At 28.2% G+C, this 27,661-nt stretch overlaps 2 protein-coding genes and 1 pseudogene across 2 annotated transcripts; 2 read left to right on the top strand and 1 right to left on the bottom strand.

Annotated features, from left to right (window-relative positions):
• The first annotated feature begins 652 nt into the window (after window positions 1-652).
• Window positions 653-7,247, top strand: LOC132937194 (uncharacterized). The gene is made up of 11 exons (XM_061004017.1): window positions 653-889; window positions 4,504-4,703; window positions 4,763-4,921; window positions 5,005-5,088; window positions 5,160-5,273; window positions 5,348-5,431; window positions 5,524-5,667; window positions 5,754-5,978; window positions 6,062-6,312; window positions 6,452-6,611; window positions 6,695-7,247. Exons 2-11 carry the CDS (start codon window positions 4,523-4,525, stop codon window positions 6,808-6,810), a joined length of 1,518 nt encoding a protein of 505 aa, XP_060860000.1. The 5' UTR covers window positions 653-889; window positions 4,504-4,522; the 3' UTR covers window positions 6,811-7,247.
• Window positions 7,248-15,660: 8,413 nt separating this feature from the next.
• Window positions 15,661-17,676, top strand: LOC132933064 (putative nuclease HARBI1; annotated as a pseudogene).
• A 353-nt stretch (window positions 17,677-18,029) lies between these two features.
• Window positions 18,030-19,296, bottom strand: LOC132933063 (uncharacterized). The gene is made up of 4 exons (XM_060999398.1): window positions 19,224-19,296; window positions 19,018-19,152; window positions 18,618-18,667; window positions 18,030-18,533 (listed from the first exon to the last, which is right to left on the bottom strand). Exons 1-4 carry the CDS (start codon window positions 19,294-19,296, stop codon window positions 18,030-18,032), a joined length of 762 nt encoding a protein of 253 aa, XP_060855381.1.
• Window positions 19,297-27,661: the final 8,365 nt, after the last annotated feature.

Genomic DNA, 27,661 nt, shown 5'->3' with positions numbered 1-27,661 from the left:
CAGAACGCAAAGCGATTATCGGCAGCTCAGTCTTTGGGCACGAAAGCGGTATATATTCTAACCATAGACGCGTATTAATAAATGGACTGCGCTTTCCTCACCCCCCCATCTATCCGAATCTGAAATGTAAATTGTGTGAGTGAGATAGAAACTGTTGGGGGCATAGACCTATAATAGTTTAATGGACAGCGCATTCCACTCCACCCTGCCATCAATGCACGGGAATCATATAGAGAAAGAAAGAATAAAGAACGAAGAGATTAAAGAGAGAAAGAACATAAAGAGGGTAATCATTAACATAATATGAAACTAATACTATATTTCCCCCACGTTCTCTTTTCTCTTTTACTCTATATCGTACCCCTGACTTCTCTCTGAGCGCAGTCCATTTATTTATATGTCTATGATTCTAACCGTAAACGCAGTTATAACTTATAGTGTATACTTATTACTTATTACTTAAGTCTGTAATCAGTAACCACTAATCAGCATTTATAATTTATAATATTATGATGTTGGCACTTGGCGTACGTGCGAGTTCTTCGCTCGTTTCTCCAACTCGCAATACGTACCTATTGTTATTATTCTATAAATAAATGGATTCCCAGTAACGGCCAACGGGCTCATAATTCTTACAATAAATATTGTGTGCTTATATTTTTTGTGCCGCTGTGTTGTGACTTGTCGCACTTGATAGTGTTTGCCATCGCACTATCCGACTCTCGTAGTCGCATATCTCGCGTATATTGTTACTTATATTAGTCCACGCGTACTGTAATAACTTTAAGTTTTAACCGTACAAATTGTTTTCAGCTATAGTGCTGTACCTATATTGTTATTGTTATATTGTTAAATTGTGTTGTGTTTCAACTTGATCGAGATCTATAAGGTAAGCTATAATATAAAATATTCGTTTTGCATGCTATACCTAACCATGCAAAGATAATACATAGTGTGCAAAGAATTATTGTAATTTTAAAAATTAAAATGTTTATATAACATGTATAAACAATATTGTGTATATTATTATGTATTAACTATAATAGGAATTAATATAAGTATAATATAATAATATACCTATATATGTACCTATTAGGTAACTGTGCTCATGATTTATGAGGCAAATTACACTGATACTGATCCAGCTTAGTATCTTACTGGTGTGACTTGCCCGACATAAAACCATCGTTACCATCGTTATGTCGATATGGCACACCTTCCACAGCAATAGCTGTTTATATACCTTTAGGTACACATATTTATTACTTATTGACAACAGTTAATTAAAATGTATTAACCATTCACTTTGTAGCACCTTCACTACCAAATACCCCCCAAAACGTAGGCATTATTTAAATATTTTGTATACCTATACCTTAAGTGATTATAATATTAATAATAGGACTAATTACTATAATAGGTAGGTACATCATAGCATTTTGTGTTATGATTAGCTTTTTTTGTTAGAAATATTTAGTTCACAATTTTGTGCGAGGCCTCTTTTGTATCTAAATTCCTGGACTCAATATTTGTAGTAGTTTTTTAATTAAACTATTAGGTACCTACCTATTTGTAATAACTAATAACTATATTATTATTGTATTTCTTTGATGTTAAATGATAGTATAGTAATAATAGGTTGAAAAAAATTTGCAATATAAAACCTTAGAATTTTATTATTAACTATTATTAAAAACATTGTTATAAAATAGGTTTATAAAAAAAATGTATAAATATCTAAGTGCTCGTTCCAAAAGGAGAAAAATTAAAGAGGAGGTAGAAGCTTTTATTCCAGATACTGCTCCAGAACCCTACAGTTGTTTAAGTATAAAATTTAGGTTATCTTATTATAATTATAATAATATGTAGGTATTTTTGGATTCATTTTTGTTTATTTTTCACTATTTTTACTTAGATATATCATCATCAGATTTAGAATCTCAGCCAGTAGGTAGTAGTTTGGTTAGAGACATGCCAATAACAAACAGTTATAATCATGAAGTCGAATGTGGAAAAAAAAGACAACACACTTTTAGTTCAGATATTGAACAAAATACTATTAGGCCTGAGATACTTGATGAACAACGACAGTATTCAAATGTATCAAATGATGACATAGAGATAAATAGTTATTTATTTGAGTCAGAATTAGCACAGTGGGCTTTACATTACAAGATAACGCATACTGCACTCAATGGAATTTTAACCATTTTAAAAAAACATGAATGTTTTTCTTGTTTACCCAAAGACGCTAGAACATTGTTAAAAACAAAGTCTGTCGAATGCAATAGTATTAAAAAAGTCAATCCGGGTACATACTATCATTTTGGGATTGAAAACGGTATTATACGCCATTTTCTTGATAGTATTTCAAATGAAGAAATTAAATTAGTAGTAGGTATTGATGGATTACCTATTTCTAAGAGCAGTTCCACTCAATTTTGGCCTATATTGGCATACATACGTTCAACTTCCAATCATGTTTTTCCTATTGGAGTTTATTGTGGAACACAAAAACCTAATGACAGTAATGATTATTTAAAAGACTTTGTCATTGAAGCTGAACAATTAATTTTAAACGGTATTTTCATCAATGGAAAGTTTTACAAAGTTGTGCTGGATGTTGTTTGTTGTGATGTTCCAGCAAAATCATTTGTTTTAAAAATTAAAGGACATAATGGATTTTATTCGTGTACACGTTGCAAAATTGAAGGGGAATATATTGAAAACCGGTTGTGCTATCCTTATTCTGAACCATGTAACCGACCATCTGAAAGGACACACCATGATTATGTTCAACGAGCTCAAATTAGTCATCATGTGTTTTCTAATAATTCATGTTTGGTAGAAATACCCAGATTTGATATTGTTAAAGGTTTTTCGTTAGATTATATGCACTTGGTCTGTTTGGGTGTAGTCAAAAAACTTCTAATGTTATGGATGAAAGGCCCCTTAAGTGTTCGTTTGCCATCATGGAAAATTAATCAATTATCAGATTTAATAGTAAATTTAAAACCAGCTTTTGTATGCGAGTTTTCAAGAAAACCTAGAACATTAATTGAAGTAGCTCGTTGGAAAGCAACTGAGTTTAGATCTTTTTTATTATATATTGGACCAATAGTTTTGGATAAAGTGTTGAGTGATCACTGTTTTAAAAACTTTAAAGCTTTAAGTGTAGCTATGACCATACTTTTAACACCAGGTCTTAGTGAATTTGTCCAATATGCACGAGATCTTTTGGAATATTTTGTAAAATCGTTTGAACAAATTTATGGACGACATTTGGTATCCAGTAATATTCATGGCTTAATCCATTTAGTTGACGATTATCGAAGATATGGACCATTAGATTTATGCAGTGCATTTCCATTTGAAAACTACATGAAGGTTCTAAAGACAATGCTGAGGAAGCCAGACAAGCCATTACAACAAATTGTAAACAGATATCATGAAGGAAGTAATTTAGTTATCCAACCTACTAAAACAAAACCAAAAACTTATATTATTTTAGGGTTTCATAATAGAGGGCCTTTGGTAGATAATATAACAATTAATCCACAATATAGTACTTTAGTAAAAGACAATTTCAAAATTAAAAGTAAAATTGATGCAGAGTCATATTTTTGTACCAATAATAATGATATTATCAAGTTAGTCAATATTGCTCATTTAAAAGAAACTGGAGAAGTTGTTTTAATAGGAAAGAAATTTATTCAAAAAAAAGATTTTTACAATCAACCAATTCGGTCATCGCTCCTAAATATATATGAAGTACAACAATTATCGGATGATTTTGATTACTGGCACATAAGTGATATTAAAAACAAGGTTATGATATTTCCGAGAAACAGCAACCTTATAGCTATTCCTTTACTACACACAGTATTATAATAGTTTATTTATATTATATGTTAACTTGTATAATTATGTATGATATTTTGCAAATGACATTGGTATAACTTTATACCAATCGTTAAAGTAAAACTTAATTTAATAAATTGGACAATATAAACCTTATACAATAAAATAGATTCTCAAATCATTAATTTACCTTTAAAAATGTATTTTTATTAAATTAATTTTTTTTGTTTAATCACTTGAACTTAAAAGTTCAAACAATAGTAATTAAGTTTTAAAAATATTAACTATCAATATATTATAAACATTAGAAGTCATCTGCAATTAATTAATGTGTATTATGCGGAAAATGGTCATCCAAAATTAAATTACTCCAATTAGAAATAATAATGGTAATAAGCTATATTATATACAAACATAATATGTATGTACTATTAACATTTGTATACCATGTAAAAGAAAGAACTGAAAGATGATTATTTTATTGACTATAACAATGTAATAACTTTCATTCTTATCAATTTAAAAAAAAAAATACTGATTAGAACAAACTTTATTATATTAATTTTCAGTTATTTATGTAACACATGTACATATGTATACCAAACATATTAAAATTGTTTATTAATTAAAATTTTCTTTTAGTTCAATAAACCAGTATAAAATGTGGATCATAGTTAGTTTTGACGATGAAGATGCTGTAGAAGCTGTTCCTGCTCACTGGATTAAAAATAACATGTGTGCCTGGCCAAAAAAAGATACAAAAAAACATATACAACGTAGGACTATTCCAAATAAATTTGATTTTAATTATTTTAAATCAAGAATTTTGAAAAAAGGCATTGGTAAATATTTTATAAATAAGTAGATTATTTTATTTTATTACTACTTATTTACTTAATAGGAACATTACATGAAGCTCGAGAAATGGTTAAATTGGCAGAGGAGACAAGTGACCTATCTAATATAGAAAACACAAAAAGGAAAAAAAAAACTACAATCAAAAATGTAGAACCTCCTCAGTATATTGAAAAATTACAATTACATAAAAATAAACAAAATGGTAAATACCTATTGAATTTATACAAGTACTTAAGTAAGTATTATTATATTTATTTTAATAACTGGTTAATTGTCTTTTTTTAGATGATTTAGTTTCTAGGGAGGATTTTGATAGGTCAATAACATTTGAGACTTCACCCAAAAAGCAGAAAACAGTTACAAGTTATGGTATGTTTACCTTTTTTGTTTTAATAAATTGTTTATAACTATTAAGTTTTAATTTTTTAATTAATTTGCAGATTTTAACCAAAATTTAGAACATAACTATAAAGAGATCAGTACAATAGAGAATTGTAAGACACAATCATTAAAATCCAAACTAAATATGATTGGTTCTAGATTTTCAAATGAAGGTATATTATATTATAATTATTGACGCCCACATTTAAAGATTTTATTTATTCATCTCTAATTATGTCTTTTTAAGGTCATACTAATCATCAGATGTCAGATTGCTCTCCTTCAAAAGTAAAAAGAACTCTTTTTAAACCAATAAGTACATCAATTCAAGGTATTTTATTATTTATATTTCATACTTGAATTTAGTTAAAAATTATATTTTATTATATTATATTACCATGTTAAATATATATATATTATCAGAGAATAAGTCTTCATCAACAACTCCAGAAAGTAATCATGAAATATCATCCATCGTATATACATCATCTTCTCCATTTAAGGTCATATCACAAGACAACTATCAATCATTAATTCCTGATGTTCATGAAGAAATAGTGTTATCAGGTAAATACGTTACTTGTTTAACTATTTAATGGTCATGACTTATGACTGAGTATATATTATTACAAAATATTCATTGTTTTCCCTAGATTATAATACCAAACAGTTATCAAATCTTAGCCATAGACCATCCACATCAACTAAACACAATTGTAATGATGATTTAAAAATCAAAAACATGATGCCTAAGCCATATTCATCTACAAAATTCAATAATTATATTATTAAAGATCACAAAAGGATGAATGAAGTTTCACCGCAGAGTAATTTAGCCACCACACCAAGAGGCACCAATTCATCTGACCAACATTCTGGTAAGATTTTATTAGTTGTATTGATACTTATAGGAATTAATAAATCTTTTGATTTGTTTAAACATATTATTTTCCCATTACAGATATTTTGAACAGGATCTTAAATGTGGTATTAAAGATTAGGTATGATGTACAGTCCATTCAACAGAAGCAGATGGAAATGGAACAGGCTCTAACAGTTGCAATAAATCAAGTAAATGAAACCAAAGGCTCCACTCACCAAAATATATCAACAGAAGCAGAAGATTTTTATTTAATGATTCCCATAATGGACGAAGAACAATTATTTATATTTGAAGAAAAACTTTTGGAAAAGTCTTATAAATTATGTGTTGTAAGTGAAAATATTACATTTTATTTAACAATATAATTTATTGTACCTTTAATTTACATGAATTATTCTTTAATTAACCAGTTATAACTTATAACACTTAGGATATATTTAATGAAAATTATCTAACACATTTGTATAGGTAAATGAGCTCAAACGTCTTCAAAAAAAAGAACTTAATTCTACGGTAAGAGGCTTACTAAAAGCACTTTTCAACGATGATGTCTTAAAAGAATATAGTTATGTTGGGCAAAAAAAAAAGAAAATTTTCTGTTCATTAAGATCATGTGCAATAGTTTTTGGTGAGTGTTTTCTTATAATATATTACGTTATATTTTTCTAATTCAACTACTATATAGTTAATAGTCCACATATTTTGTTACAGAAACGATTAGAAAAATGAAAAACTTCCAAAGTTCAACTAACGCAACTATTGAAGACCCAATTAAAAAATACATAGCTGGTGCTGGTTTTAGAAAATCTTCTAAAAATATAGATTAACCAAAAATTTTAAATTTCAATTATTCTATTAAAACAAACATTTTAAAGATATAAAATACCTGTTTATTAAGTTCATATTTGTATTGTAATATTACAAAAGTTTGTTATTTTTATTTTATGATACTATAATAATATTATATATGCCTATAAATATTATTTTACAAGCTATTCATTATATTTTCCTTATTTTAAATAAAAATTAGAAATATTTTATTTTTTTGTTTACTGACTGCATTTTAATTTAAATATCCATACAGTCTTGAATGGTATATATAATAGCTTTATGTTAAACTGAAATGTACAGCAAACTAAGAATAGATGCTTTTTTTCTAACTGTTATTTCAACAGCCTAAGGTATGTTGGCTTATGGAAAAACTGTTTACAAAATTCATTAAATGTGTAAGTCAAAGTACATAGGTATCATTTTGTAAGCAAAAAATAAGAATTATAATATATTCAAACTTTTTAGCTGCTGATATTGTGTTTAAAAAACGTAAAAATAATATTATAAAAACCTTCTCACATTATTATTATAATGTTCAAATGAGAACATAAAACGATTGAAAAATTATTATTTTGGAATATTATAATTATATAAATCTTAAATTGTTTTTATAATATTCTTCTACAAATATTATAATAATGATGGTATTGTGGCCAAAAAATATTACTATAATATTATTATTACACTTTTGTACTCAATTTATAATGAATTAATATTGATTAAATAATATTACTCGTTACAAATGAAATGTCATAATAACATTATTATATTATGATTTTGCTATCTGGGGAACCACGCCCAAGCAAATCAAATGCATGTAGTCCAATGAAAAGGAAGTAACAACATTAATTCCAGGTAAAGAGGCTATAATTGATACATCATTTGAAATATGAAATTCTTCTTTATTTTTTCCTAAGTAATCATTATGGCTGCGTTTAGGTGAAGCATTTGAAAGTGACTCATATGGGAAACACATTCTGTTTTGTAAATATTCTCCTTCTATTTGGCATCTAGTACAGGAATAAAAACCAGAGTGTCCTTTGGTTTTTAATAAAAATGATTTCGCAGGTGCGTCACAGCATAGAGCATCAATTGAAAAATTAAAAACTATATTATTTATTTCTAATCCATTTGTGATAAGTTCACTTGCCTCTTTACACATTTCATCCAAAAATTGATTGCTATCTTTTGGTTTTAATTTACCAAAATATATTCCAATGGGAAAAACTGCACTACTTGGTCTAATATAGGCTAGTATAGGCCAAAATTGGTTTGAATTAGATTTTGAAATGGGAAGTCCATCTACTCCAATAACAATTTTAATATCAAATCCTTCAAATTCATTAGGTAAATACCGTTTAATAGCTTTTTTAATACCAAAATGATAATAGTGACCAGGCTCTACTGTATGCATATTATTAATATCTATTGGTTTTGTCTGCATTACAGTCCTAGCAGTTCTAGGAAGTTGTTGAAAACATTTATGTTCCTTCAATATAATTAAAAGTGCATCAAGCGAATTGTTTGAGATTTTAAAGTTTGAAGCCCATATTCTCACATTTTCAATAAATTGTTCTAATGAATTACTCGTTTTGACTAATTCGTCTTCTGAAGATAAAGCAGGTCTTTGATTATCCGAAATAAGATCATCTGGTAAAATATTGGGCAGTTCATTACATTGAATAAATTCATTCTCAGAAATATCTGAGCTGTGGTGTATCAATTCAGGACTTTCATGAGAAGTTGAAGAAATAATAGGATGGTTAGCTTGAAGACTTCTAGTCATTATTGATATTTGATCTGCAATACGTCTTTTTTTGGTTCTACGGCTAAGAGGTATATTTTTATTTTTCCCCATTTTCTTCTTTACCTAAATGTATGCCATGAAAGATAATTACTAGATATATTTAATTACCTACTAAAACTATTATATAGAAAATACTTAATATTAAAATATTAACTTTCACGTTGGTAACCTATTATAGAAGATTATTTTTTTTATAAGCTGAGGTGGGTATCTTAAAAAAAATTTAATGAATTGATAAATTAATCTACACAAGTATAGGAATAAAATTCTAGAGTACCTAAAAAATAAACTACAGGCGGTCTTGTAAATCATTCGAGTACCTACCTCTATCATTATAATATTGTTTTTTTTCTAAATACAATTTAAGACTGATAATATAACCATATAAAACAATTAGTCTTGATGATTTACCCAACTAAATGCCATAAATTCCTTATGACTTAGAGTATTTATAGACACAGTTCCTTATAAAATATGATATTATTAACAATATAAAACCAAAACATTATTTTTGATATTTTTGTAGTTTAGTTCTAACTGTCTTTCCCAGTTACAGTGCAGCATAGGAGTGAAATATAGTAACAAAACTACCAAAACTATGATAGGTACCTACATGAGCATAATATAATATCTAGTAGTTAAAAATTGTTGCCAGTACTCATAAAGTACTTGTTTTCTTGTATTTAAAATACTCGGTTAATAGTATTTATATCTTTATTTAAAAACTATTAGAAAAATATTTTTTAGAAGACTGCCTGATAGTTACTATCCAATCAATAAAATGTTAAATTTAGGGTTTAAAATTTATAATTATAATTTAAATAGGTAGGTATATTAAAAGTTTAATAATTGTCTATTTGCACCAAATACCTATAGGTTTCTATGTAAATATGAAATAACTAAAACTAATTTAAACAGTAAATAAATCCTATTGTATATTGCCGTCTTGACGATTAATTTTATAATACAAATAATTAATAAACTAAATAGGTACCTATGTAAAGTACTTAAGTAACAATACCTTATATGCAGTGGCGCCGAAGTCCAAAATTTCACCTATGACATAAGACATCTCCACATAAAATTTTGACACTTACCTATTTCTTATAATTACTTTACCATACACCAAGTATAGTTTGTATGTTGTCTATTGAACAAATTTTCATAAAATAGCTATAGAATGACAAAAGTGACCCCCTACCTACTAAAATTACCTATGACAATTGTCATAGGTAAATATAAATTCTGGCGCCACTGCTTATATGGTATTCTAAGATTAGGTCTTTGTAACAATAAAAATGACAAAGCATAATGGAAGCATAAAAGCATAAAGGTGTGTTTACATGGTGACAGTAAACCTTTAGAACTGTAGTAACTGCAGCAGTCCATAAAATAGTAAATACAACACTTATTTAACATGAAATAAACTTACCTACACTTCAAACGATAACGACGACAGTACAAATATGTGGTGTTCGAATAGGTATTGGCTACGCGTGGTACGTAGGTATTTAGGTATGTGAAGTATGAACACTGTTAAAACCAAATTCCAACTGTTAAGTCGTCTTGAGAACAATGAATAAGTACAAACGCAAGTACTGTGAATCGAGATTTGTGAGTTTGTGACATAACCTGTAAATTACACTATAGCGGTAGAATATACCGCCGTCGCGACAGGTTTACGTTCGGCGTCGCGCATACACCAGTACACCACCAAGAACCAGCGGTTTGCGACGTGCGCGCTACCTACCGCCGCATAGAGTAGTGAACAATATACAGCCAATTCCAATTAGCACAACTTAATATTATACGTGTTTACTCTCACGCTAACCAACAATTTAAGATATTATCGTGCGCTAACCATTAACGTACAATTGTCAATTTATTTGAAATTGGTGTATACTTGTCGGACTGTTATGATCGGTGACTGTCGTGCACAATCGAGCGCAAGAGTGGGAGAAATTGGGTTCGGGACTGCCGCCAGCCCTCAGTCGCATTGCGCAAAAGCGGTTTATTCTTATTTGAAATATAGTATAGTAAAAGTGTAAACAGAAAAAATTCAAAATCACACGATAAAGTTATGTTTATTGTTCGGTGATTTTTTTTAGGCGTTTTAATAAAATAAACAAAATTAAACTTTGTCCAGATCCACTACACTATGCACCGTGTATGCGCACTGACTGTAGACTGTAGTGTGTACTCAGTGGCGTTATTTGGGGGGTGGCAACTGGGGAATTTACTCCAGTCTAGTATTTACATAAACCTTAAGTCGGCACATTTACCACCTAAAATAATATTATAATATTGTTTTTTAATAATACGTAATTAAGATATTATATGTGTATACCTAATAAAAATAATAAAATAATATTATAAAAATAATATTTAAAAAATAACGTTATTATATTCTTATTAATATAATAATATTATTCAAATATAAAAAATATATTATTATTACCTTATATTTAAAATATTATTTAAATTATCTAATAATAATAATAAAAATATATCCTCATTTCATTATAAATGTAATATTATTTTATTATGGAGAAATTAATATTACAAAGTCATAATATTATAATTTTGCTATCTGGGTACATGGGTTGAATCTAATATTTTATTTTTCTATAAATAATCTCTGGAACGACACATCTTCCATCCTACATCGTGGTTGGTGTTTGGAGATTGTCAATGTATGTGTTACATATCCATGCATGACCACAAGGTACAATAACATACTGTTGACTATTTGCTGCCGTGTTAAACATGCAAACCATACAAACAGACTCTTGCGACTCTGCTGTTACAGGTTGTGGTGGTTCTTCTGTTATATTTTGTTCTTCTTGGGCCGTTCCTGCTTCCGGTTCTGGATCTAAATCTACTTCATTCACCCAATTTACTTGTTGATTCAGGTATCTTGAAGTAGAATAAGATACCATTTGCATAAATTGCCAAATACTTATAACACCAGCATTATACTGGTTTGTGGCATTTTTGATCCTTTTTGATTGCAATAGATACTTCATCTTTAAACTTCTGGTTGGTTGAAGGTTATTACTGAGCTGGTTAAAAATTATATGGTAATTTTTAAACAAATTACTCAAATTACCTATTAATAAAAAAAAAATATATATTTATTTTAAGTGAAAGAAATTATTAATTAATAAATAAATTGTAGAACATTGTAATAACTTAGGACTTAGGATACGTGTGTAGTTTTTAATGTTAATATTTACCAAACAGTTCTATTTTAATGGTTTAAATTTACTTTTGCGTGGTGATAAATATACGAATCTTACAATAATATGTATTTAATGTCTGTTATCACCTGTTGAGGCGTGAAAAATGCTATGTTTTACAACTTTGAAAGTGGTTTCTGGTAAGAAATTTGATCTAGTTAGTACTTTGGTTTGCTAAAAGTAAAAAAAATTCTATTGCTTTTCAAAATAACATAATATGGTAAATACAAAATTAAGTTTAAACCATAAAAATAAAAAAAAAACAATATTAGTAGTTGTATAGTAAAAAAAAAGTTTAATACAATTTTTACTTTAAAATTAAATTTAGTTTATATCAAACTGTGTCAAAAATAATTAATATATTTTTAAACTAACTATTTTAAATTCATAAAACAATGTGTTATATTAATACACAAAACATTCAAGCAAATTTGATCTTTAACAGTATAAACCAAAAAATGAACTAAACACTAACTACATTCAAATTCTTGTCTTAAATTGGAGTCGGTTGCTAAATATAACCTATTATTAATTGCGGTTTTAAGTTTAGGTTGTCATTACACAGTCATAGTGATTGTAAATACTAAATTAGTACAAATCACAATGTCTATGTTTAATATTTATTGTTTGTGTTAGCGATCTGTTTATTAACTGTTGTCAACTTTATAACTTGTTATTTTGAAAGTGCTTTAACAATTACAAATGAGACAGTTATTATGCTTGTGCATTGTACATAGATTAAAAGACATGGTTAACGATAAAAATGGGTGAATAATATATGAATGAGCTATAAAATATGATTATTTGTCATAGACATACCTATAATTAATATAGATGTAGATAATACCTATTTGTTAATACTATTTCAAAATTGGGCAAATCTTAAAGGTAGGTTCTCTATTTGTAAACTCAATTTTTTTAAACTTTTTGCACACCATTTTCACTCCCCCTCGTCCCCTTATACGTCAATTATAACTTCTACTGACTATAATTAATAAATATTGATATATTTACCTAAGAATATCCATAAATTAGGATGTGTCACAGAGAATTTCAACCTTAATTGGTTATGGAAGCTCTCAAGATTGTTGTTTGTTCTCTTTGGAAGGCCATACACTGACATAATCTGAGCACCTACACGGTGCAACCAATACCTAGATAGATAAAATAATAACTAATAAATTCTTACATGATTAAGATAAATAAAAAATAAACTGTTGACTAATTGTAGACCTTAACCAAATATATTTGTTTAATAACATTACCTTTCATAATAGTTGAATAAATCATCCATCGGTACACCGTGGTTAATCGCAAACATTTTTATTAATCTAAAACCTCTCTCGATATCTTGAGCTGTTTAGGTTATATACTTCAAAATCTTGTAGTAGTATATAAATGTATGTCCTGGGACAGTTTTCAATTTTCATATTATATCAATAAAAGATCACAAAGAAAGCAATGTGCAAAAAGATCAGAAAATTGAAATGCAATAATAATAAAAATATTTTTTCACAAAACTTATGAAATGCAAAAATATTAAAAATATTTTCCGCAAAACTTATTAAATTAATTAATTCAATTCCAAATGCAATATTTCTTAAAAATATTTTTTAATAGAATTGTTCTATTTAAAATAAAAATCTAAATGAAAAAAAATGTATTAAAAAGAAATTGAATAGGTACCTTAGTTAAAGGAAATGAAATTTATAATAAAAGAATGGATACAACTATCAAAGATTTTAATAAGGCACAAGAAATCGAAATGCTAAATGAAATAGAAAAATCAATATTATATAATGAAATCTTTGTTAAGTTTTGTAAATATGAATACTATAATACTAATAATAATAATATTAAAATAATGAAATATAATCTAAATACAATTCCAATTAAAGGAAATATTTTAATTGTCGATCATGGACACAATATTTCTGGAAATGGAAATCCATATGCTTCTAAAATACTAGATTCGCCAACATGGCTTGAAATTTGTAAAATAGCTAATGATTTAATAAATACAACTGGTACTTATTTTTTCAAATATCTCTATGATATTTGTGTTGTTCAAGATTTAGGAAATATTAAAATATGTTGTCTTAGCATGGGAGGTACAGATTCCGATCACAAAATGCTTAGAATATAATAATATTATTAATTAAATTTTTAATAGAATTGTTCTATTAAAAAAAATGTTCAATATTTAACGCTCACCCAAATAGGGGACGTGTTATTAAAATCCAAAAATCTTTGAAAACGATTTTACACTATGTTACTTTGAGGGGGACTTATAAAGAATTAAAATTAAAAATGTTTGACGTAAAAATAAACATTCTAACATGAATATTCCCGGAGTTATACTTAAATGAACAATATGAAGCCGGGGGGGGGGGGGGGGGGGGGGTAAACTTTTAATATGTAGTGTAGATAAGCATATAAAACATATCTGTGTTGATCCGACTTGAAAATACCAAATAATAAATGAAATATAGGACTTGTAATATTTAACTCTTAAAAAAATGCAAAAAATTTGCAAAATATCTGCGTTGTACAGACATCCAGAACGGTGGCCACCTCTCACTTTTCTTATTTTTTTATTTTATTTTTTTTTTAACTGGTTGTCTGTACAACAGAGATACTTTTATTTTTACCTAAGCATTGTGGCGCGGTGGATTAGACATGTATTTATTTGTAGAATTTAAAGGTCAGAGCCACCTCATTATATACGTCAGCCTTGGAACAAGACTGAGGGCCGATTTCACCAACGCAGTTAATCGCGGTTAACTCACCTTAATCACGATTAACATTGATAACCAGAGATTACGGATTTCACCAAACCCGGTTAAGCGTAACCGCTGCTTAATCACGATTAAGAACTAACCGCCCAATTTCGGCCGATTATCGTCCTTAATCGCGGTTAGTTTTCGAAAATATTGATAATGTTATCAATTATTAAAATATTTTCTGTTTTGTATGAGGATTTTATATTTTGTTTAAACTTCAATTGTTTTTTGGTTTCAAATATATTTATATTTTTACAAAATGCACCGAGCTCGTAAACGTGTGTTTCAAATTTGTTTTGAAAACGATGAAGACGACGAAGACGATTTTATAATTTTCGCTGTTCGCCGTCCAAGATGGATACGGGAAAGAGCCGAAGACTTCGATAGTCTGGATGATCGGGATTTCATTACAAGGTACAGACTGACAAAACCTACAGTTTTGTCAATTCTGGCAAAAATAGAACATCATCTCGAGTATGAAACAGACAGGTCAGTCGGTGTAGTTGGAGCTTATTATAACAAAAACTTTTCAAAGTACCTATAACAGTTTTTTTTCCGACAGAAATAACTGTATATGCCCGATTAACCAGTTATTATGCACTCTACGATTTTATGCCACTGGATGCTTTCAAACCACTGCAGGGGATCTGTGTGGCTTTAGTTCTTCAACAGTAAATCGGATAGTGCATAAAGTTAGTTGTACTATTGCGTCCTTGCGTAGTCAATATATTAAATTTCGTGGAACACCAGAGGAAATAAGACGGAACCAGTTAAATTTTTACAGAAGAGCCAAGTTCCCAAGAGTCATCGGTGCTATTGACTGTACCCATGTGAAGTTGTGGCAATCACCAGGTATTTACAAAAATAATTAATACTTAAACCTGTTTTTCTTATTACTAGGTACAAGTTATTACACCCGTAGACACAATTTTCTAACAATATAAATGTAATTAATTTATTTTTATTTTTACAATTATAGTTACATTTTACATTAGTGGTCTTTCTTTCTGAATTGCAGGTGGAGAATCCGCTGAGCGTTTCCGGAACCGCAAAGGATATTTTTCGTTAAACGTTCAAGCGATATGCAATGCTAATTTGGAAATAATTGATGTTGTTGCAAGATATGATGGAAGCACTCACGACTCCAGAATATTTCGAGAGTCAAAAAGAAGAGCTTTATTTGAGCAAGGAGTTTATGGGGACGCAGTACTGGTAGGAGATAGTGGCTATGCCTCTGCAAATTACATGATGATACCACTACAAGAATGCCATACACCAGCGGAAAACTTGTATAATGAGTCACAGATAAGGACGAGAAATGTTGTTGAAAGATTTTTCGGTGTTTGGAAAAGACGTTTTCCAGTAATGGCTTTAGATTTACGAGTAAAACTGATGCGTGTTTTCCCTATCATCACTGCAACATTAGTTTGCATAATATTGCCCGAATAGCTGGAGAAGAAGTCCTCAGAGGCTTTAATATGATACTCCCTGCTCCTTGGGAAGAAATACTTGCCCAGGATAACATAGACATTGAATATGCGCCAAACCCCATTAATCGAAGAGTAACACAGCAAAACAGTGGGCGACAGGCGTTAATAGATGGTCACTTTGAGAGGTAAATTATGATTAAATACAATAATATTAATAAGTTGATTGCACAATCAGAATAATATTCATAATAAATATAAGTACATAATATATAGAGCTTTGAATTTGTAAGTAAATTCATTTTAGTACCATCAAATTTATTTTTAATTTTTTTGTTAGCCTTTATTCAATTTTTTCTTTTTTTTTTTCGATATTTTATTTATTTTCCAACTATAGTTTAAAAATGTATAAGAGAAAAAAATTACATTGCAATAGTTGGACACTCCCCAGCCATTGGCTGTGTTTAGTTAAATAAGTATTGACTATTGAGCTTAAAACAAGTAGAATAGGAATGCTTTTTAGTGAAATGTTAGATAGGTATTTGTTTATTATTATTTATTTCCAATTAACAAGTACCTATGAGGGTATTCAATATTGCAGTTAATAATTCAAAATTATAATAATACTATTGTGTGTGATAAAAAAATTTTACTTAATTATTGTATGATTGCATAATACATAATAAATTAACAAAAAATATTTGTATTAATAAAAAATAATAGGATTTAAAAAAATGCATTACCTACATTTATCATGTATTAGTGAACAGCATAAAAATAATAGTTATTATAGTAGAGTCTTGTAGTATAAGCCTATGGTATAGTTACATAGTACATACAGTTGCACTTTATACTAATATAAACTGTTCTATCAAATTATTGGTTTTAAAAAATCTTTAATCATAATTCACAAGTAGATCATATGATTCATGTCTCATGATCACAGTGGTACAATTGTAACAATTGCATTACTGTATTTGAAATGTGGTAGTGCAAGGTTATATTATTACACTACCAGAAAATCATAGAAATGTGTACACCTATAATTTCTATTTTCAAAAGTATACCTACATTTGTTTTACAATTACAAGTATGTAGGTACTTGTATCTATATCTTCAATTATTTGAATTAAATTATTAATATGTACATTTCATTTTAGACTATTGTCAATATACAGAGCTAAATATTTAACTATATGTACATATATGTCTTAAAAATAGATGGGCAAACATTTTTACATTTTTTGTCAATACATTTACAAAATGTAAAATAAATGATTTATTTATTTATTATTTTTTAATTTCAAAAATTTTAATATATTGTATTCGACAAGGAACCTTCATAATATGAAGAATTATCCTTAATGTTTTTTTATATAGTTAATTAAAATGTTTCAATTAGTATAAAAAAAAAAAAAAAAATAGAATCATTAATATCATAATTTTTTATTGAGATTTTTCCAGTCACAACTTTTATATTTATTTTTGTTGATATTATTAGATGTTTGTTGAATATAATCTAGGTTTATTTTAGAGTACCAATTTATTATCTAACCTTTTTCTTGTTTTTTGTTTCAGATTAATCACACATCAACAAAATGATTAGTGTTAAGCAATATGTTTACTCACCTACAACATGTTTTAAAAATAAATGTTATATTGTTAAACCATATTCTATTTTATTTTTCTGTGTTCCAAACAAAAAAAAAAAATTATAATAATATAAAATATGATCTCTGGTATCCTTGTTTTGAGGTATAATATATTTTATTAAACATAATATAAAAACAAAAAATTGAAATGTATAACATAAAAATAAATTTTCTGTGGTATATAAAAACATAATATTATAAAAACTTGAATTAAATCATAATAATAATAAAATAATAAAAACTTGAATTAAAACATAATAATAATAATAATAATAATAATAATAATAATAAATATAACAATAAATTATCAGTCTATGTTATCAGTCTCATTATTTCTGTCAAATACCCATTCTGTTCCAGTCTCACGCTGGATCTGGAGTTTCAGTATTTCAGTCTTCATTTTTTCTTGTTTTAATTTTTCTCCCTCTTGTAGTAACTTTAATTTTAAGATTTTCATCTGCACTTTGTGCTCTTCTCCAGCATCCCTACTCATTGCATCAAGAGATAATTTTTTGGCTTCCAAAAATGTTTCTGAAGCTAATGTGGTGTTCAGAGTTGGTCTTCTTCGTGACACTCCTTTTTTGCCATCTACATTTTTTGGGGGAGTTAATACAGTTATGGGCTGAATGTCCTTTGACATATTAGCATTAGTTATATTAGTTGACATTTTTGAAGTGGAGGGTATTGGTAGGGATGCTTTTGGAGGCTGGCGAAGAGCAGCGGATATCTGAGTCTTCATCATGGCAGGATTGTATTGAGACCAATTATTTTGCAATGAAATGTCCTCATCTTCTAAATCATTGTTGATATCCTATAATAACACAAGAAGTTATGAGGTATACTTAAGTATAAGCTTTTGATATGATGGGATTATTAATTAATTAATGTTACTGACCTCAGGGCATAACACATCTTTTACAATAATTTCTTCAAACTCATTAGTATCTGTTTTATCTGTAATATATAAAAAGTTAAGTAAATTTGTCATTAAGATATTATTAAAAATAAACATATCATATAATATCATAATCTAGTGTTTTAAGCTATAGTACAAAAAAGCTTTATATTTAAAAAAATACATTTATGTTATACACAAATATTTTTTATTTAACAGATAAACAACCCTATTGTTTATTTAGTTAGATATAGTTTTAAAAATATTTTGGTTCTATTTCTGTTACTATGTATTTTATTTTAAAAAGGATCATTTTTTTTTTATTATTTAATATTAATTTCTTAATATTTTTATGAATCAAATAATGTTATAATTATAACTATATAATAAATAGACATACCAGTGGTGATGTTGCTCATACCCTCTTCATAATTGTCGTCATATATATTATGAAAGGGTTCGACATGTGGCCGAATAAGCCCCACAACCATGTCTACTATTGGATCAGCTACTACTTTCCTCGCTTTTCCTCCTCCTAAAAAAAGAATAGAATATCAATTAGTAAAAATGTCAAATCACATGATTTATGAAATGTGTATGTATTACCTGTGCCGTAATTATTATCTGCTTGCATAGCTGATGCCGCCTTCGCCTTCCGCTTAAGATTTTCCCAAAGCATTTTCTATGGGAGTCTCTTGGGTAAGTTGATGATGTCGCGGTGAATTTCTCAGCAATTTTTTGCCATTCAGCGTTTTTTAATTTCACACTCACCCCATCCGTCTTCTTGCATTCAATAATATTGAAGTGCTCAGTTACTAAGTCCAAGAGAATTGACTTCTCCGCGTACTCAAAAGTACGCTCTCGTTTCCTCTTTAAATTTTGACTGTCCATAGTTTAAATTTGATGATAAATACAGTACACTATACGTCTATACAGTACTACAGTGTACAGATAAAAATTTTGAAATTGAAACACGAAAAACGATCAACAAACTGTTGTTATCTTATCAGACGACACAGCTGACGACCATGACTATAGATACTAGTAACGTTAATCACGATTAATACGGTTAATCGAGGTTACCGTAATCGTGTTTAGTGGAACCGTGATTAACGTGGTGAAATCCAATTGAGAATAAATCACGATTAACTTTTAATCATGATTACTGTAACCACGATTAAAGCATATTTGGTGAAATCAGCCCTGAGGTAGATACAAATCAAGGTGACAACGTAGGCCGCACCACGTGACAACTTACATTCGCATGTAAATCACCAATCGCCCGAAGCGCTACAATTGCCGGCTTTATAATGCCCCCCACCTAATTTCAAATCCCACTACGAGAACAAACACAGTAGGAACAAATCACATAACAATTAATGCAGCGCTACAAAAATTGTCAGGCAGATTTGAACCCAATGCGGTTGCTCTCAAACCACACGCTTTAACCACCGCGCCACAATGCTTAGATATGTAATGTATACTAGTATGTAACACTATTTAAATAAAATTAAACTAGTATAATTATACCACGCTGTATACTTCACACTGTATAGTAGTCAGCAGATAACATTCTACAACAGGATGTTAAAAATAATCAGTCTAACGTTGATATATATATTATTATTATTATTATTATACAACACTGTATAGGTACTATAATATATAAATATATAATAATTCGTAAGTATTATATTCGATTTACATTTTCGATGTTTAAAAAATAATTATTATTTATGTTTTTTAATTCTTTCTAGTCGTTTAAATTTTTTTAATTGTTCATTAAGTGTTTTGCAATGCATAAATTTTATAATATTTACGAAACAACCTTTATTTATTACATGGTTTTGTAGTCTTAATAATTGATTTTTTTTTTTATATTGAACATATCTTATAGCATTTTCATAACAACATTCATTTCCATAATAAAAATATTTATCATCATCACGGTCTTCCACAGGATCATTCATAGGTTGTTGTAGTTCATTTTCAATTTCATTAACGATATTTAAATATGTTAGATTTTGATTATGTCTAATTTCCATTATTTATTATAATAGAAATATATTTTTTTAACATCGAATTATTAAAACATACATATGAGTACATCAACAACTCGTTAACATCAACGTTTACGTTAACGTAAAAAAACAATGTCAACGTTAACTTAAAAAAAACAACGACTCGTTAACGTCAACGTAAAAAACAACGACTCGTTAACATAACAACGACTCGTTAACGTAAAAAAAAACTTCTCGTTGACTCGTTGTTAAATATATATTGTTATGCTATTTAGAAATAAATATAATTTAAAACATATTAAACGAGTTGTTATTTTTTAATAGAAATATTTCTATTAAAAAAATATGATATTTAAATAAATTTTTTATAATTTTCAATAAATTCTAAACATAAATTACCACATATAGGTGGATCATTATAATATTGAAATTGGGAAACAGTACAAAAAAGATTATCTTTACCCAAATATTTTAAAAGTTCATTTGGTGGCTCACCAACTATATGACCAAATGGATCAAAATATATTTTAAATGTATTGTTTATTTTTTTCCATGCAACCCAATGAGAACCATTTTGAGTAGAATCATTTAAATTAAATACTCCACATTCATTTTCCATGGTGTTGTAGGTAATTCATTTAACATAAAACACCCTCTATAATTTTTTATTTTATTTCCAAAATAATTTATATCTATATTACTCAATGGATCAATTTTTATATTATTTTCTTTAATCCAAAACCGTGTATAAATACCTTCAAATTTTTCAATATTATTTCTAAATGTTTTTATTTCAAATTTATTCATTTTTTTAATTTTTTTTTTCAATATTTTTTTTTTTTTTTTTTAAACCAGAACCTTGTGATCTAATTTTTTCCATCTCTTTATTATGTCGAATTGTTTCTTGTTCCAATTTTTTTTTATGTTTAGCATCAGTTATTGCAGTATAAACTGCATTTGCACCTGCAGCCAAAGCACTTACACCTTCAATCACAGCAATAGCTATTGGTAAAAATCCACCTTTTTTAATTTGAACATGTTTAAGTTCTAATCTTGATCTGGTATTATTTTTTTTAGCGTTTTTTAATTTTCTTATTTGTTCTGGCTCAAGAATATATTTATGTTTTCCACTATCAATTTGATTATTTTCAATTAGAATTGATACATCTTTCTTACTATTATGAGCTTCCAATATTTTCTTTAATTGATTTTTATTTAAATTTAGATTCATTTTATAATACAAAAAAAAAAAATTAAATTAAATTCATTCCAAATCGTCTTTTAACATTCATTACATTTGCTGTAAAAATGGCTGCAGTTTTTTCACCTATAGAACTATGAGGATCATAAAATCTTTCCATTGCTTTTTGTTCTAAAATTTTATCAGCAATATGTCTTGTCTTAGTATCTTTATTATCTTTATAAAAATAATCATGTTCTCTCGCAGCTTCATCTAATTTGTTTTTAGGTTTTTTATTTTTTTCTAACTTTGTTCCCGGTCCTAAATAATTATAACCAGGCCAATGTATTTGAGGTAAACTTGAACAATTCAAAAGAAAATTAACAATTCCTGAACCTGTAATAATTTTCTTTGGTAAACATGAAACATATGATGATAAATAATCTGCACCATGAATAGGTATATCAATTAATTTTTCCATTTCTCTAATACAAATATTAAGAATATCAAGTTTTACATTATGATAAATATTATTCCCTTTACTTTCTTCAATTGATATATATTGTATATTTTTAATTATTTTTTCTTTTGATATATTTTTCACTTCCTTTGGTAAACAAGTTACATATTTTAGTAAATATTCAATACCTTCAGGAGTATCAATATGGTTTTCCATAATTATTTTAAACAAATGAAGAATACCAATTTTTTCGTTTTTAAAATTATTATTTCCAGCTCTTTCCTGTGCAGAAATAAACTGTAAATTATCTATAACTTGGTTTACATTACTAATATAACGATATTCAATACGATTTTCTGTGTATTTCTTTAAACCCTCCCCTATTTGATTATCATCAGCTAATATTTCATTATCTTCATTATTTTCTTTCTTTTTATTAATTTTTTATTATTTTTTTTATTATCAGTAGTTTCTTTCTTTTTACTATCCGTAGTTTCTTCATTATTTTTATTCGTTTTAATTCCATTCATTTCTCTCCAAATGTTTTTAATCATATCATTATATTTTTCACCACGACTTGATTTAGCTCTTTTCGTTGAAGGATCATTGTTTTGATCATTGTTTTGATATATAGAATTAGTTTCAATTAATATATTTTTATAAATATTAACATCATCATCTGTATAAAATTTCGGATTGGTAGTATCTACATGAGTTAATAATCTCCACAAATCTAGAGTTCCTGTATATGTTAAAATCGCCACCCGCTAAGAATTGTTGACCAAGGGATTTTAAAAATTGATTTAGTTGTCTTGAGGATATCGCCGGGTGAGGAGGAAGGTAAACTGAAGAGATTTTGGTAGGAACGTGGTTTAATGTTATCTGAATAGTTGTCGATTGGATGGTGGGAAGCTGAACGCTTGGAAGTAGTTGATGTTGAATTTTAGAAGATATTATAATAGCAGTCCCAGCGTGGGCTGTTTTATCAGGGTGATCGGTTCTGAAAATTTTAAAACCTGGGAAGAAGAGTTTGGTATTTGGTTTGCAGTGGGTTTCTGTTATGAGTGCTATGTCTATTTGTTTTTCCAATAGTAAATGCAGTAATTCAGTTTCATGTTGTTTTAAGCCATTTGCATTCCATAGCAATGATTTCAGTATGTTTAAATTTGGTTTTTTAGTTGACATTGATTATAAGTTTATTTATTACAGTTGTAAGTAGCGATATGAGCGGATTTATTATTAATTTAAATTCGGAAATGAAAGATGAAAGTTGTGTAGCTAAGTTAGATTCGGATTGATTTTCCGTATCATTTGGGAAAGTATGTTTAGGTGTGTTAGGATGGTGAGACTGTGAGGACAGCTTTGGAAAAGATGAGGTGTCATTTATGTTGGGAGGGTTAAGGTTGGTTTTAACACCGGAGTCCTCCCCCTTTTTACAATAGAATTATATTTAACATCATTTCTTAAATTATATTTTTTATTTGGAGTATTTTTACCGTGTTGGAAATTTTGGAGGTTTTTGTGGACTTGGCAGCCTCGGTAGTTGGCTGTGTGATTACCTCCACAGAGGGCGCAGGCTGGTGGTTCGTCTTTGGGTTTTGTGCAGGTGGAAGTAGAGTGATTAGCAGCACATTTGACGCATCTTGGATGATGGGCACAGTATGATTTGGAGTGACCGTACGCCTGGCAGTTTGTACATTGTATAATGATACGTCTTTTGTATGGCTCTTCAATTTTTATTTTTGTGTTTAATAAAGAGGTGATATTGAAAATTTCTTTGTTTATTTCCGCAGGTTCCAAGTCAATAAAGAAAATTGGCAATTTATTTTTAGTGGTTTTATTTAAGACGTTGGATACGTTACGGACTGTGAAAAGACCAATTTCATTTATTGCTATGCCTATTTCCGCTGATGGAGTTGATGGGTGGATGTTTCGAATCACTACTCGGAAAGGTTTTTCATCTTGAGCTTGATATGTGTGATATTCGGCCTTACTTTCTTTTAGAAAGTGGATGGTTGCTCTGTATGAGTCGGCGTTGTTGGTTTGAATTTTTAAGTTGTTCACATTTGATTTAACAAAGAAACTGTCAGCACCGATTAATTCTGTTAATCGTGAACGAAGTGCAGGAAAATCCAAAAGTCCACTTATAAAGATGGGTGGAGGAGGTTTGACTTTTTGTTCGGCTTCGGTGTCCGAGTCGATATCAATGAGAATTTCATCGGAATTTTCGATTTCATCATTTTCATTGGCAAGTACGGCGTATTTATTTGAAGATGCGAAAATAGGTTTATTTTTTTTGATTGTTTCCGTTTTATCATTTGAGTTAGTAGAGAGATTTCGTTTAGATTTGTGCTGGACTGTTGTAAAATCGGTGTCAACATTTGATGAGTTTGAGTAAAAAACATTATTTGAATCGCTCTGTATACGATTTCTTTGTGAAGCGTTTAAATTGGTACCATTATTTATTTTTGAATTAGTTGTTGAATTGACTGTTGAATTGACACCGTTCTTAATTGGTTTTTGTGAGTTGTGCATTGTACATTAGTACGTTATCGGAACGCGATAAGGGAAAAACGCGATAGGCCGGCCGCGGCCGCTAGCAGCGGATACCGTGGACTCTCGTACGTATTTTAGCCAATTATATTTACCAGTTTTTTTAAAAAAATCCGATTTTGTGTTGTTTTGAGTTCCTTTTTGGAGGTTTGAGTGTGTTCAGTTTTGTTTTCTGCATTCGTAGATATCGGAAACGCCACGTTTGGTTGTTGTTATGAGTAGAAATAAATAATAAAGTGTACGAGAAATATACACGCGTGTGCATCGAACGGCATATTATATCGTATATTATAGTACGCGCCGCGTAACATTAATAGTAATAGTAATAGCGTATGCGCTGCGTGTGTAGTAGTACAAACGAATAACGAGCGCGCGACCATGAACGGCATGCGTCAATCTATATATGACTACTTATATAAATAACTCGCATAAAATGTCCATATAAAATCGTGAGTATTATGGAATAAAGCACCGCGCGTGTACAATAATAGCATATATATATGTTCAACTTCCTACCGGGCGCGAGCGCGTGCCGAGGACACAGATGACCATATACGGTTATCCAGAAATAAGTAGGGACAGGGACAGACCCATCGAGGAGAGCTCAGGGACAAGCGTTCATCAGACGAACAACCAACGAGCTTAGGAGCAGTCATCAGAACTATTGTCACATCTCGCTAGTTTCATCCGTATATTTGGACTTAGAGTAATTTTTACATAATCTATCACAGTTGAAAAAGTTAAATAAAATCAAACATATTATATTAAACACTCGAGATTTACATTTATTCCATCATCTTTCAATCCTATTGACTGGGGAACGTTACAATTGGCGCTGTGGACAGGGTATCTCAATAGATACTTAGAGAACAGGAAAAAATAATTTTGAAATTTTTTTTCGAATTTTCGAAAATTTTTGAAATTTTTTCTGCAATCTAAGTCCATTCAAGGAGGCAAATTCTTCATTGAATCACCGTTGGGAGACTGTACACCTGCCAACAACTCCGAGAAAGGACCCTGTACAAGTAACTACTACCAGTCAGTACATCGAAGAAATGGAATTGCCAGCGAGACAGTCAACAATCATACCAGCTGCGTTGTTGTAAGTATCTAGTTAAGTTCCGTTATTGTTCGTCTCCTATGGTATAGCGTATGACCATAGTATATTATAAAAAAAATATAGTTGTGTTAATTAAGATTGTGGAACATGAATTTTCGATTTAATTAAAAAAAAAAAAAACATATTATAAATTGTTCAACCTTGTAACTTAAATTAAATAATAATTTAGAATCAAACTGAATTAAATTAAATAGTAGTTCGAATATTTTAAAACAAATAATAGTTTAATAATTTAATAATTCGATAAATAATTAAATAAAATAAAATTTACAAACATTTGAATAAATTAAATAAATATAATATTAGAATAAAACTTAGAGCAATTTAATAAAAATTAAAATAATACTTTAAATTTTTAATTTTACTTTTAATTAAAAACATTTTACAGTCATTTAAATTAAATTAAATAATATTATAATATAATTAATATAATTATACATTTTTTTTAAAATAAGCTAAAATAAATTACATTTAAATAAGATAATACTTTTATTTTTTATTTTTTTTTAAATAAATTTTACAGTTATTTAAACCAAATAAAATATTATTATAATGAAGTGTGATCCACCGTCGAATGACGTTAAACTGTAGGTATTGGTGTTAAATAAGTAACACGTAGATTACGTATACTAAGATTACCAATTTATTAAATTAGACACTTGTTGTAATAATGTATATAATGCTTTTATAAATTGATATTAATACTAAATATTTCAATTGAACACAAAATAATTAATGTATATATAATTTAGGTAATGAATCTATATAAATACTGACACTGAGAGAGGTTCTGATTAAAACTATATGAGGCTCTGTAATAAACTATAAAAGATGCTCTGACCAGTAACACGGGTGTTACTCCCTGTTTCGACCTTACACGACTGCCGTCCGCCGGGCGAAGCCCACCGCAACGGTCCGTCCAGGCCTATAAGAATGTGCTGACCCAGCCCTTTCGGTCACGTAGACCATCGTGAGAACCGAATCGGTCACACACTCGTCTTACCCCGAGTCAACACATTTATCCCTATATATGTATTACATACATACATATATATACATATTACATACATACATATTTATACATAGTACATACATACATACATACATACATGCATACATACATACATACACGTGCATGCATATACAACAATAATATAATTAATATAGTTAAATAAATTTTTAAAATAAGCTAAAATAAATATTATTTAAATAAAATAATACTTTTATTTTTTTTATTTTTTAATACATTTTGCAATCCTTTAAATAAAGTATTAATATTATATTATTATTAATATAATTAAATAATTCGGAATTAAACTAAAATAAATTTTTAAAACATTTAAATAAAATAAAATATTATTATTGAAACATCATTGCTATAGTTAAATAATTTTTTAAAATAAACTAAAATACATTTTCAGTCAATTAACTAAAATAAAATAATAAATTATTTTTAAATTCAATCATTTTAAATAAATAAATTAATAATAGTTTTAAATAAAATAAATAAATAAATATTCAGAACTTGAACTAATATTACGTAAATAAATAATAATTTTTAAAAAAAAATACATCGCGTAATTAAATAAATTAATAGTTATTTTAAATAAAAATAAGTTATTGAAATAAATATAAAATTGAATTAATTATTTTAGAAATTTAAATAAAACTTTTACGATTGATTAATAAATAAATTAAAATTATTTAGGT

The sequence above is a fragment of the Metopolophium dirhodum genome, chromosome 1, assembly GCF_019925205.1.
Source record: "Metopolophium dirhodum isolate CAU chromosome 1, ASM1992520v1, whole genome shotgun sequence".
Lineage (NCBI taxonomy): Eukaryota > Metazoa > Arthropoda > Insecta > Hemiptera > Aphididae > Metopolophium > Metopolophium dirhodum.
This window is presented reverse-complemented; position numbering and strand designations above follow the sequence as displayed.

Coding starts and splice junctions, on each gene's coding strand:
- LOC132937194 (XM_061004017.1), top strand. CDS start 4,523: ATGTGGATCATAGTTAGTTTTGACGATGAAGATGCTGTAGAAGCTGTT. Junction 5,089..5,159: donor GAAAACAGTTACAAGTTATG/GTATGTTTACCT, acceptor ATTAATTTGCAG/ATTTTAACCAAAATTTAGAA. Junction 5,274..5,347: donor TTCTAGATTTTCAAATGAAG/GTATATTATATT, acceptor TGTCTTTTTAAG/GTCATACTAATCATCAGATG.
- LOC132933063 (XM_060999398.1), bottom strand. CDS start 19,296: ATGCTTTGGGAAAATCTTAAGCGGAAGGCGAAGGCGGCATCAGCTATG. Junction 19,153..19,223: donor AGATAATAATTACGGCACAG/GTAATACATACA, acceptor TTCTTTTTTTAG/GAGGAGGAAAAGCGAGGAAA. Junction 18,668..19,017: donor TATGAGCAACATCACCACTG/GTATGTCTATTT, acceptor CAGATAAAACAG/ATACTAATGAGTTTGAAGAA.